General features: G+C 41.7%; 1 protein-coding gene across 1 annotated transcript in view; it reads right to left on the bottom strand.

Annotated features, from left to right (window-relative positions):
- Positions 1-11446, bottom strand: part of LOC128642982 (ficolin-1) — a 52163-nt gene extending 40717 nt beyond the window's left edge. The window contains exon 1 of the mRNA XM_053695891.1: positions 11310-11446. Within this exon, the coding sequence (XP_053551866.1) occupies positions 11310-11379 (70 nt within the window). The 5' untranslated portion in view covers positions 11380-11446. The remainder of the gene's footprint in view (positions 1-11309) is intronic.
- Between the last annotated feature and the right edge of the window lie 2635 nt (positions 11447-14081).

Raw genomic sequence — 14081 nt, 5'->3', positions numbered from 1 at the left:
TGAGGAAAGTAAATGGGGTTATATACTAAATATTAATGCTCAATTTAAAGGGACATGAAACCCAATAAAAATTCTTTCATGATTCAGATAGAGAATACAATTTTAAACAACTTTCTAATTTACTTCTATTATCTAATTTGTTTAATTCTCTTGTTATAATTTGTTGAAGGAGCAGCAATTGCACTACTGGTTTCTAACTGAACACATGGGTGAGCCAATCACAATCAGTATAAATATGCAGCCACCAATCAGCAGCTAGAGCCTAGGTACTCTGCTGCTCCTGAGCTTGCCTAGATAAACCTTTCAGCAAAGGATAACAAGAGAAGGAAGCAAATTAAATAACAGAAGTAAATTGGAAAGTTGTTTAAAATTGTATTCTCTATCTGAATCATGAAAGACAAATTTTGGGTTTCATGTCCCTTTAAGTATTAATTAGGGCTAGAAAGGTAAAAAAAAAAATGTGCATGTGTGCATTTCAAATTAAAATAGATGCATTTTTGCAATATACTTTCATTAGCAAAAATGCTTGTAATTAAAGTTATTTCTGTTTTTCAGTGGCATATGCACATATGCTGTGTGTGCCTGTGCACCAGCATTTAACACCACACCTTCTCAGAGAGTCAGCAGTGGTTTGTATAGCACAATTTTTTTTTCTCAGAAGCCATACTCTCTGAGCAGGAATAGTGTTTGAATTCTGGTACACAGGCCCTCACAGCATATGTGAGTATGCCGCAGAAAAACAGTGATAAATTTATCTAGAAGCATTTTTGTTGATGAAAGTATATTGCAAAAGTGCTTCCATTTCAAACTGAAATTCACCCATGCAGTTTTTATTTTCGACCTTTCTATCCCTTTAAATAAAATCAGAATCAATTGAGAATGATTCATTTCTATAAGTGGTCTAGTATAAAAGCAAATTATTTCTACCTGTTTGTGCCAAAAAAACCCTCCTGAAATTGGCAACTTTCAAATCAACACTTCCAAACTACTTACAGGTGCGCCCAAGGCTTACGGGCCTATCTATCAAGCTCCGAAAGGAGCTTGACGGCCCGTGTTTCTGGCGAGTCTTCAGACTCGCCAGAAACAGCAGTTATGAAGCAGCGGTCACAAAGACCGCTGCTTCATAACCCTGTCCGCCTGCTCTGAGCAGGCGGACAGACATCGCCGGAAATCAACCCGATCGAGTACGATCGGGTTGATTGACACCCCCCCTGCTGGCGGCCCATTGGCCGCAAGTCTGCAGGGGGCGGCGTTGCACCAGCAGCTCTTGTGAGTTGCTGGTGCAATGCTGAATACGGAGAGCATATTGCTCTCCGTATTCAGCGAGGTCTGGCGGACCTGATCCGCACTGTCGGATCAGGTCCGCCAGACTTTGATTAATAGAGGCCTAAGTATCAAATTTTATTAAATGGACAGTAAATTCAAAATTAAACTTTCATGATTTATATAAGCATGTCATTTTAATCAACTTTCCAATTTGTTATCAAATTGGCTTTGTTCTCTTGGTAACGTTTATAGAAGAGTAATTCTAGGCAAGCTTTTTAGAGCTCAGGAGTGTGCACGTGTCTTTAGTACTCTATGGCAGCAGTGTTTTGCAACATTGTATAACAAAGCTACAAATACTGTTGCAAGCACTGCTACTCCTGAGATCTTATGAGCCTACCTAGTTTTACTCTTCAATAAATGATACCAAGAGAATGAACCAAATTTGATAACAGAAGTAAATTGGGAAGCTGATTAATATTGCATGCTCTATCTGAATCATGAAAGTTTAATGTTGACTTTAATGTTCCTTAAAGGGACAGAAAACTCCAAAATTTTCTTTAATGATTTGAATAGAGCATTGCATTTTAAACGACTTTCCATTTTACTTCCATGATCAAATTTGCTTTGTTCTCTTGTTATCCTTTGTTGAAGGAACAGCTTTGCACTACTGGCAGCTAGCTGAACACATCTAGTTAGCCAATCACAAAAGACAAACGGCTAGATAACGAGTTTTGCGTTATGAGTGAAAAAGCCTCATACGCTGCTTTTTTACTACCGCTGCTATTACGAGTCTTGCAGGTACAGCTGTACCACACACTTTTTTTACTGTAACGCAACGTAACTACCACACCTTTCAAAAAGTCCTTTTTCAATGAGACTTCCATAGCGCCGGTATTACGAGTTTTGCCTGGGAGGCCAAAAAGTGAGCGGTACAGCCTATACCGTCAAGATTCGTACCGCCATCTAAAGTCAGTAGTCATAGGCGTAACTAGAAACCACAGGGCCCAGGTGCAAGAATCTATGAAGGCCCCCACCCAAAAAAAGTGAATTTGATACATATCTTTTTTTTTTTTTTTTTTTTTACATTTAACACAGAAAAAAAATGGGAATCAGATTACATGTCTGCAAAAGGAGGTACCCTGTGCCCACAGTCTGTGAGATGGTCTGACCCCCTATTACTGTATATAGTGACACTGATTAACCCACCAGTACTGTATATAGTGAGTTAGTGACACAGGCCTAGATTTGGAGTTCGGCGGTAAAAGGGCTGTTAACGCTCCGCAGGCTTTTTTCTGGCCGCACCATAAATTTAACTCTGGTATCGAGAGTTAAAACAAATGCTGCGTTAGGCTCCAAAAAAGGAGCGTAGAGCATTTTTACCGCAAATGCAACTCTCGATACCAGAGTTGCTTACGGACGCGGCCGGCCTCAAAAACGTGCTCGTGCACGATTCCCCCATAGGAAACAATGGGGCTGTTTGAGCTGAAAAAAAACCTAACACCTGCAAAAAAGCAGCGTTCAGCTCCTAACGCAGCCCCATTGTTTCCTATGGGGAAACACTTCCTACGTCTGCACCTAACACTCTAACATGTACCCCGAGTCTAAACACCCCTAACCTTACACTTATTAACCCCTATTCTGCCGCCCCCGCTATCGCTGACTCCTGTATATTATTTTTAACCCCTAATCTGCCGCTCCGTAAACCGCCGCAACCTACGTTATCCCTATGTACCCCTAATCTGCTGCCCTAACATCGCCGACCCCTATGTTATATTTATTAACCCCTAATCTGCCCCCCACAACGTCGCCGACACCTACCTACACTTATTAACCCCTAATCTGCCGAGCGGACCTGAGCGCTACTATAATAAAGTTATTAACCCCTAATCCGCCTCACTAACCCTATCATAAATAGTATTAACCCCTAATCTGCCCTCCCTAACATCGCCGACACCTACCTTCAATTATTAACCCCTAAACTTCCGATCGGAGCTCACCGCTATTCTAATAAATGTATTAACCCCTAAAGCTAAGTCTAACCCTAACACTAACACCCCCCTAAGTTAAATATAATTTAAATCTAACGAAATAAATTAACTCTTATTAAATAAATTATTCCTATTTAAAGCTAAATACTTACCTGTAAAATAAATCCTAATATAGCTACAATATAAATTATAATTATATTATAGCTATTTTAGGATTAATATTTATTTTACAGGCAACTTTGTAATTATTTTAACCAGGTACAATAGCTATTAAATAGTTAAGAACTATTTAATAGTTACCTAGTTAAAATAATAACAAATTTACCTGTAAAATAAATCCTAACCTAAGATATAATTAAACCTAACACTACCCTATCAATAAAATAATTAAATAAACTACCTACAATTACCTACAATTAACCTAACACTACACTATCAATAAATTAATTAAACACAATTCCTACAAATAAATACAATTAAATAAACTAGCTAAAGTACAAAAAATAAAAAAGAACTAAGTTACAGAAAATAAAAAAATATTTACAAACATAATAAAAATATTACAACAATTTTAAACTAATTACACCTACTCTAAGCCCCCTAATAAAATAACAAAGCCCCCCAAAATAAAAAATTCCCTACCCTATTCTAAATTAAAAAAGTTACAAGCTCTTTTACCTTACCAGCCCTGAACAGGGCCCTTTGCGGGGCATGCCCCAAGAATTTCAGCTCTTTTGCCTGTAAAAAAAAACATACAATACCCCCCCCCAACATTACAACCCACCACCCACATACCCCTAATCTAACCCAAACCCCCCTTAAATAAACCTAACACTAATCCCCTGAAGATCTTCCTACCTTGTCTTCACCATCCAGGTATCACCGATCCGTCCTGGCTCCAAGATCTTCATCCAACCCAAGCGGGGGTTGGCGATCCATAATCCGGTGCTCCAAAGTCTTCCTCCTATCCGGCAAGAAGAGGACATCCGGACCGGCAAACATCTTCTCCAAGCGGCATCTTCGATCTTCTTCCATCCGGTGCGGAGCGGGTCCATCTTGAAGCAGGCGACGCGGATCCATCCTCTTCTTCCGATGTCTCCCGACTAATGACGGTTCCTTTAAGGGACGTCATCCAAGATCGGAACAGCCAATAGAATGCGAGCTCAATCTGATTGGCTGATGGGATCGGCCAATCGGATTGAACTTGATTCTGATTGGCTGATTCCATCAGCCAATCAGAAAATTCCTACCTTAATTCCGATTGGCTGATAGAATCCTATCAGCCAATCGGAATTCGAGGGACGCCATCTTGGATGACGTCCCTTAAAGGAACCGTCATTAGTCGGGAGACATCGGAAGAAGAGGATGGATCCGCGTCGCCTGCTTCAAGATGGACCCGCTCCGCACCGGATGGAAGAAGATCGAAGATGCCGCTTGGAGAAGATGTTTGCCGGTCCGGATGTCCTCTTCTTGCCGGATAGGAGGAAGACTTTGGAGCACCGGATTATGGATCGCCAACCCCCGCTTGGGTTGGATGAAGATCTTGGAGCCAGGACGGATCGGTGATACCTGGATGGTGAAGACAAGGTAGGAAGATCTTCAGGGGATTAGTGTTAGGTTTATTTAAGGGGGGTTTGGGTTAGATTAGGGGTATGTGGGTGGTGGGTTGTAATGTTGGGGGGGGGGTATTGTATGTTTTTTTTTACAGGCAAAAGAGCTGAAATTCTTGGGGCATGCCCCGCAAAGGGCCCTGTTCAGGGCTGGTAAGGTAAAAGAGCTTGTAACTTTTTTAATTTAGAATAGGGTAGGGAATTTTTTATTTTGGGGGGCTTTGTTATTTTATTAGGGGGCTTAGAGTAGGTGTAATTAGTTTAAAATTGTTGTAATATTTTTATTATGTTTGTAAATATTTTTTTATTTTCTGTAACTTAGTTCTTTTTTATTTTTTGTACTTTAGCTAGTTTATTTAATTGTATTTATTTGTAGGAATTGTGTTTAATTAATTTATTGATAGTGTAGTGTTAGGTTAATTGTAGGTAATTGTAGGTAGTTTATTTAATTATTTTATTGATAGGGTAGTGTTAGGTTTAATTATATCTTAGGTTAGGATTTATTTTACAGGTAAATTTGTTATTATTTTAACTAGGTAACTATTAAATAGTTCTTAACTATTTAATAGCTATTGTACCTGGTTAAAATAATTACAAAGTTGCCTGTAAAATAAATATTAATCCTAAAATAGCTATAATATAATTATAATTTATATTGTAGCTATATTAGGATTTATTTTACAGGTAAGTATTTAGCTTTAAATAGGAATAATTTATTTAATAAGAGTTAATTTATTTCGTTAGATTTAAATTATATTTAACTTAGGGGGGTGTTAGTGTTAGGGTTAGACTTAGCTTTAGGGGTTAATACATTTATTAGAATAGCGGTGAGCTCCGGTCGGCAGATTAGGGGTTAATAATTGAAGTTAGGTGTCGGCGACGTTGAGGGGGGCAGATTAGGGGTTAATAAAGATAATATAGGGGTCGGCGATGTTAGGGGTATCAGATTAGGGGTACATAGGGATAACGTAGGTGGCGGCGATTTGCGGTCGGAAGATTAGGGGTTAATTATTTTAAGTAGCTTGCGGCGACGTTGTGTGGGGCAAGTTAGGGGTTAATAAATATAATATAGGGGTCGGCGGGGTTAGGGGCAGCAGATTAGGGGTACATAAGGATAACGTAGGTGGCGGTCGGCAGATTAGGGGTTAAAAATTTTAATCGAGTGGCGGCGATGTGGGGGGACCTCGGTTTAGGGGTACATAGGTAGTTTATGGGTGTTAGTGTACTTTAGGGTACAGTAGTTAAGAGCTTTATAAACCGGCGTTAGCCAGAAAGCTCTTAACTCCTGCTATTTTCAGGCGGCTGGAATTTTGTCGTTAGAGCTCTAACGCTCACTGCAGAAACGACTCTAAATACCAGCGTTAGGAAGATCCCATTGAAAAGATAGGCTACGCAAATGGCGTAGGGGGATCTGCGGTATGGAAAAGTCGCGGCTGAAAAGTGAGCGTTAGACCCTTTCCTGACTGACTCCAAATACCAGCGGGCGGCCAAAACCAGCGTTAGGAGCCTCTAACGCTGGTTTTGACGGCTACCGCCGAACTCTAAATCTAGGCCACAGTCTGTAATCTGCCGGTGAGATGGCTGGCCTGACCCTACCCGCCCCAGTACTTTATAGAGTGACCACAGTAGTCTGTGACATGGTCCAGCCCCCCGTACTGTATATAGTGGTACTGTATAGTGACACTGTTTACCCCCCCCGCCCCCCATGCTGTAGTAACAAGGTCTGTAATTTGCTGGTTCCAGAAACATACACACACACACATATACATGCATAAATACACACACAGTCACATGCATGCACACACACACACACACACACACACACACAGTCACATACACACATACATGCACACACACATACATGCATAAATACACACACAGTCACATGCATACACACACACAGTCACATACACACATACATGCACACACACATACATGCATAAATACACACACAGTCACATGCATACACACACAATCACATGCACACACACATACATGCATAAATACACACACAGTCACATGCACACACACACACACACACACACACACACACAGTCACATACACACATACATGCACACACACATACATGCATAAATACACACACAGTCACATGCATACACACGCACACATATACATGCATAAATACACACACAGTCACATACATGCACACACACACACACACACAGTCACATACATGCACACACACATACATGCATAAATACACACACAGTCAGATGCATACACACGCACACATATACATGCATAAATACACACACAGTCACAAACATACACACACACATATACATGCATAAATACACACACAGTCACATGCATACACACACACACACACACAGTCACATACACACATACATGCACACACATATACATGCATAAATACACACACAGTCACATACATACACACACACACACAGTCACATACATGCATACATGCACACACACATACATGCATAAATACACACACAGTCACATACATACACACGCACACATATACATGCATAAATACACACACAGTCACATACATACACACGCACACATATACATGCATAAATACACACACAGTCACATACATACACACACACACACACACACACAGTCACATACACACATACATGCACACACACATACATGCATAAATACACACACAGTCACATACATACACACAGTCACATACATACACACACACATACATGCATAAATACACACACAGTCACATACACACACACACACACAGTCACATACATACACACACACACATACATGCATAAATACACACACAGTCACATACATACACACACACAGTCACATACATACACACACACATACATGCATAAATACACACACAGTCACATACATACACACGCACATATATACATGCATAAATACACACACAGTCACATACATACACACGCACACATATACATGCATAAATACACACACAGTCACATACATACACACACACACACACACACAGTCACATACACACATACATGCACACACACATACATGCATAAATACACACACAGTCACATGCATACACACACACAGTCACATACACACATACATGCACACACACATACATGCATAAATACACACACAGTCACATACATACACACACACACAGTCACATACATACACACACACATACATGCATAAATACACACACAGTCACATACATACACATGCACATATATACATGCATAAATACACACACAGTCACATACATACACACGCACACATATACATGCATAAATACACACACAGTCACATACATACACACACACACACACACACACACACAGTCACATACACACATACATGCACACACACATACATGCATAAATACACACACAGTCACATGCATACACACACACAGTCACATACACACATACATGCACACACACATACATGCATAAATACACACACAGTCACATACATACATACATACACACACCATACACACACATAAACACCAATGGGTAAAACAGAAAGACTAACCCCTGTAGTCAGAGACACTAGTGAAGCATCACGTCACACTCACATGATATCAGTGTAAGCAGTGGCAGGTCAACGTTTTTTATTTTAAAAAAAAGTAATAATTTTTTTTGAAGCTGGGCCCCCACCCTTGGGGGCCCAGTTGCAATTGCGACCTCTGTACCCCCTGCAGTTTCGACCCTGTCAGTAGTTATGGGTTTTACGTTACAAATCTGTAGCATAAAACTCATAACTTAAGTGTTACAAAGTACACTAACACCCATAAACTACCTATTAACCCCTAAACCGAGGCCCTCCCGCATCGCAAACACTAAAATAAAATTATTAACCCCTAATCTGCCACTCCAGAAATCGCTGCCACTTCAATTTTTATTAACCTCTAATCTGCCGCTCCGGACATCACCGCCACTATAATAAACATTTTAACCCCTAAACCGCCGCACTCCTGCATCTCAAACACTAATAAAATATTATTAACCCCTAAACTGCCGCCCCCAACATCACCGCCGCCACTATACCAAAGTTATTAACCCCTAAACCGAACGCTAAGTCTAACCCTAACACCCCTAACTTTAATATAATTAAAATAAATCTAAATAAAAATTACTATCATTAACTAAATAATTCCTATTTAAAACTAAATACTTACCTGTAAAATAAACCCTAAGCTAGCTACAATATAACTAATAGTTACATTGTAGCTATCTTAGGTTTTATTTTTATTTCACAGGCAAGTTTGTATTTATTTTAACTAGGTAGACTAGTTACTAAATAGTTATTAACTATTTACTAGCTACCTAGTTAAAATAAATACAAATTTACCTGTAAAATAAAACCTAACCTGTCTTACACTAACACCTAACATTACACTACAATTAAATAAATTATATTAATTAAACACAATTAACTAAATTACAAAAAATAAAAAACACTAAATTACACAAAATAAAAAATAAATTATCAAATATTTAAAGTAATTACACCTAATCTAATAGCCCTATCAATAAAAAAGCCCCCCAAAATAAAAAAAAACTCTAGCCTAAACTAAATTGCCAATAGCCCTTAAAAGGGCCTTTTGCTGGGCATTGCCCCAAAGAAATCAGCTCTTTTACCTGTAAATAAAAATACAAACAACCCCCCAACAGTAAAATCCAACACCCACACAACCAAACCCCCCAAATAAAATCCTATCTAAACAACCTAAGCTCCCCATTGCCCTGAAAAGGGCATTTGGATGGGCATTGCCCTTAAAAGGGCATTTAGCTCTTTTTCAGCCCAAACCCTAAGCTAAAAATAAAACCCACCCAATAAACTCAACACTAACCCCCGAAGATCCACTTACAGTTTTTGAAGACCGGGCATCCATCCTCATCAAGCCGGGAGATTTCTTCATCCAAGAGGGCAGAAGTCCTCAACGAAGCCGGGAGAAGTCTTCATCCAAGCGGGCAGAAGTCCTCAACGAAGCCGGGAGAAGTCTTCATCCAAGCGGCAAGAAGTGGTCCTCCGGGCGGGCAGAAGTCTTCATCCAGACGGCATCTTCTATCTTCATCCTTCCGATGCGGAGCGGCTCCATCTTCAAGACATCCGGCGCAGAGCATCCTCTTCTGTTGACGGCTACTGAAGAATGAAGGTTCCTTTAAGGGATGTTATCCAAGATGGCGTCCCATGAATTCCGATTGGCTGATAGAATTCTATCAGCCAATCGGAATTAAAGTTGAAAAAATCCTATTGGCTGATGCAATCATGATGCAATGTAGGTAGCGACGACATTGGGGACGGCAGATTAGGGGTTAATAAGTGTAGGTAGGTGGCGACGATGTCGGGGGCAGCAGATTAGGGGTGTATAACTGTAATGTAGGTGGCGGCGATGTCGGGGCGGCAGATTAGGGGTTAATAAGGGTAGGTAGGTGTCGGCGATGTTGGGGCGGCAGATTAGGGGTTAATAAGTGTAATGTAGGTGTTGTGATGTCGGGGGCGGCAGATTAGGGGTTAATAAGTGTAATGTAGGTTGCGGCTATGTCAGGGGCAGCAGATTAGGGGTGTTTAGACTTGGGGTTTATGTTAGGGTGTTAGGTGTAAACATACATTTTCTTTCCCCATAGGAGTCAATGGGACTGCGTTATGGAGCTTTATGCTCCTTTATTGCAGGTGTTAGTTTTTTTTAGCCTGCTCTCCCCATTGATGTCTATGGGGAAATCGTGCACGAGCACGTAAAACCAGCACAAAGCAGTGCTGGTATTTGTGTGCGGTATGGAGTTCAACGCTGCCATGTTGCCTTCTAATGCCGCATTTTTGCAAACCTGTAATAGCAGCGCTATAGGGAGAAGAGCGGTGGCAATAACTTGCAAGTTAGCACCGAGCCGTTCATAACGCAAAACTTGTAATCTGGCCGAAAGTGTGTGCAGGCACCAATCAGCAGCTAGCTCCCACTAGTGTATAATATGTGCGTATGCTTTTTCAACTAGGGATAACAAGAGAATGAAGCACATTTGAAAATAGAGGTGAATTTAACAGTGTCTTAAAATGACCTCCTCTATCTGAATCATGCAAGTTTAATTTTGACTTTCCTATTCCTTTAATATAATTATAAGTGAACTAACTTACACAGTAAGTATTTTATTATCTAAAAGGCTGAAGCTGTAGAGACGTTATACATGAAAACATAAGGGAAATATCCCATTGTAGAATCATCTCCAAAATCTGGGAGTGTAGATAAACAACAGGATTGTAAAACACAGTGTCCACATTTTATTTTATTCAGTATATTTAAACTGTCAGACTATTATTCTAAATATAAATAAATGACAACCTTTTGTCCTCTTAATCTGCCATTGTACCTGGACATGATTCAAAGATTCTAAACAGAAATAACACAGAAGCTTATGGGGCAAATCCTTGAAACAATAAACTCTATGCATGTCGGCCACTTACCTGGGCAGGTATCATCAGCGATACTGAGTGTGACGATCAGGCAGATTACTGGTAGCGCTGAAGTCTTCATAATGTGATCTGCCCCCAGTCTTTCTTGTCCTTCAGCTCTTGTTTATGGTGTGAGGAGACTTTGTAGGAGCTTTTATATGAAAGGCAAGTAACTCCCACATGCCTTGTATTTATCTGACAATTATATCCCTATATTTACATAAAGAGCTCTCTGTCACTGTCACACTATAAGTTTAATTAGCGCTTCCTTTTAATGATGTGTGACTCTCCGAGCAAATACATGATTTAAAGGGACAGTCAAGTCAAATGAATTTTTCATGTTTCAGCATGGGCATGCAATTTTAAACAAATTTCCAATTTACTTTTATCAGCAAATTTGCTTTGTTATCTTGGTATTCTTTGTTGAAAGCTAAAGCTAGGTAGGCTCATATGCTAAGCCGTAGAAAGCCACCTCTTATCTCAGTGCACTTTGACAGTTTGGTCACAACTGGACAGTGCTAGTTCATGTGTGCCATATAGATAAAATTGTGCTCACTCCTGTGGAGTGTTTTATGAGTCAGTATTGACTGGCTAAAATGCAACAACTGAGATAAGGGGGCAGTCTGCAGAGGCTTAGATACAAGGTAATCACAGAGGTAAAAAATATATTGATATAACTGTGTTGCTTATGCAAAACTGGGGAATGGTAAATAAAGGGATTATCTATCTTTTTAAATCATACAGTAGACTGTGCCTTTAAAGGGACGTTCTAGATATAAAGCATAGTTTGTAAAGAAGCATTGCAATATATATTACATTAAAAAATGGTTTAGTACTTTTATTTAACCCAGAGATTGGCATAATTAGAATGCACGATTTTGGAGCCAGGTTAGTATTTTATTTGTATACGCTCTTTCTTGTCAATTAAGCTTATGCTGCATAAAGGCAGTGTAGGGCACAATTGGGCCTGGAGCAAGCTAAGGTTTAAGGCCATCGGGAGAGATAGGAGAAGAGGCCTGGCTAGGGAGGTTAGTGGCAACAATGTTGCATGCAGGGGAGGGGCCCACTACTCACCTTAAAAGTGGGTATCTTCAGCTTCCTGGCCCTCTTCTTCCTGAAATCCGGTGCAGACGAGTTCTTTCTGTTATTGTTCAGGGTAATTCTCAATTTCTGTGAACAATGCAGCGATCCAGACGATCAAAGCTCCCTCCACAGCGCTTCCACGAGTTGGTGTTCAGGAAGCCTGGATCTGAAAGACAGAATAAACAGATAAGTGCACTAGATAATATTGAGGACCTAGATGATATTATACCACCTACACAGTACACTCAAAAGGCAAGGCCTAGTGCTACCAAAAAACAGATCAGTCACACAGTTAGTAGGGCTGATATACATGCAACTAGTGATGGAGATCATTCGGCCTATGCATCAGTTGCAATGGCTAGGCCTGATGAAACATCGACCTGTCTCCAATCTCAAGGCCAACTGCCTTTAGAGCAAATAGATGGCCATGAGGGTAATTTAAGGGTAGAAGTAGTTACTCCTCAAGCCTTAGGCCCCCACTTGGGCGGGCCACATGCTCATGAAAATCCACAGGTTTCGGCCTACTCGGAGGGCCTGGCCTCTCCAATTTCTAGGCCTACCTCAGATAGGGCACCAGCTATAGGCAGTGTAATCAATGCCTTGGCCCAGGTTAATAATGCTCAGGCACGCACTGATAGTCAGGCTGCGGCCTCAAACCCGGCCCACGTGGCAACCCCAGGCCCTTCCACTCAATCTCTGGCCCAATTAGCTAGCTCTCCGGCTTTTCCAGTAGGCCATAATTTGCCCCCAGGCCCTGATGCCCCTATTGATCGCTCACCTTTGGCCTTGCCTGTGGCCCACAATTTGACCCCACGGCCTGAAATACAAGCTTCACCTAGCGACGCCTTGGCCTCCCCCCCAGGCCGCATGGCGCACTTAGGGCCCGGTTTAGGCCTCATGGTGCAATCAGGGCCCATTGTGGGCCTACCCTCCAGTCAAGGCCTGGGCGGTATCCAGCATCCGGGTGTTTTGCATTGCTCCCTGCAGCTGTTTTGCCCCCTATGCAGCCCCCAGCCACCCGGTAGTCTTACCTGAAGCGGCGGTCTCCTCTCTGCTATCCGCGATTCCACAGTCGGCTGTCTCATCGATCCTGGCGTCCATCGTGTCGGCGATGTCCTCGTCGGGTCCTCCGGCTCCTATCCAGGCGGCGTCAGCGGCAGGTCCTCCAAGCCAGGCTGTAAGTGTGCAACCGGAAGTTCCGGTCACGCATCCATCCACTTCCGGTTACGCGTCCGTCGTCCATAGCAGCGTCGGGAGTGGCAGGGAGGGGTTGCATCCTCTTCAGCTCGGAGCAGGTGAGCACCAAAAGAGGATGTCGGCCAGGGGAGGGATAGTAGGCCGCAAGGGAGCTCAAGTGCGGCAGCAGAAAGCAGCTTCAAAGGGTACCGGTAGGTCAGCGGCAGCAGGCAGGGGGTCTCTTGATGATGACAGATGCCTTAGGCTTAATGCAGGGTCCGCCATTTCATTCTCTAGAGGACTTAAGAGAAGGAGAGGAGTTACCGCTCGGGGCAATAGATTAACCCCTTTGGGTAGAGGACTGTTATTAGGTGCTAATGCGCAGGGGCGAGGCATAAGCAGGCAAACAAGCGGGCAAATAAGTGCTATGGCATCTCACCAACAAGGGCAACTAGGCCCGATGCATATGCATGCCCAGGCTCCAGGACACTCTTATGTCACTCTGGAGCAAGTCCAAAGGCATAC

This window comes from Bombina bombina, chromosome 12 (assembly GCF_027579735.1).
Source record: "Bombina bombina isolate aBomBom1 chromosome 12, aBomBom1.pri, whole genome shotgun sequence".
NCBI lineage: Eukaryota > Metazoa > Chordata > Amphibia > Anura > Bombinatoridae > Bombina > Bombina bombina.
This window is presented reverse-complemented; position numbering and strand designations above follow the sequence as displayed.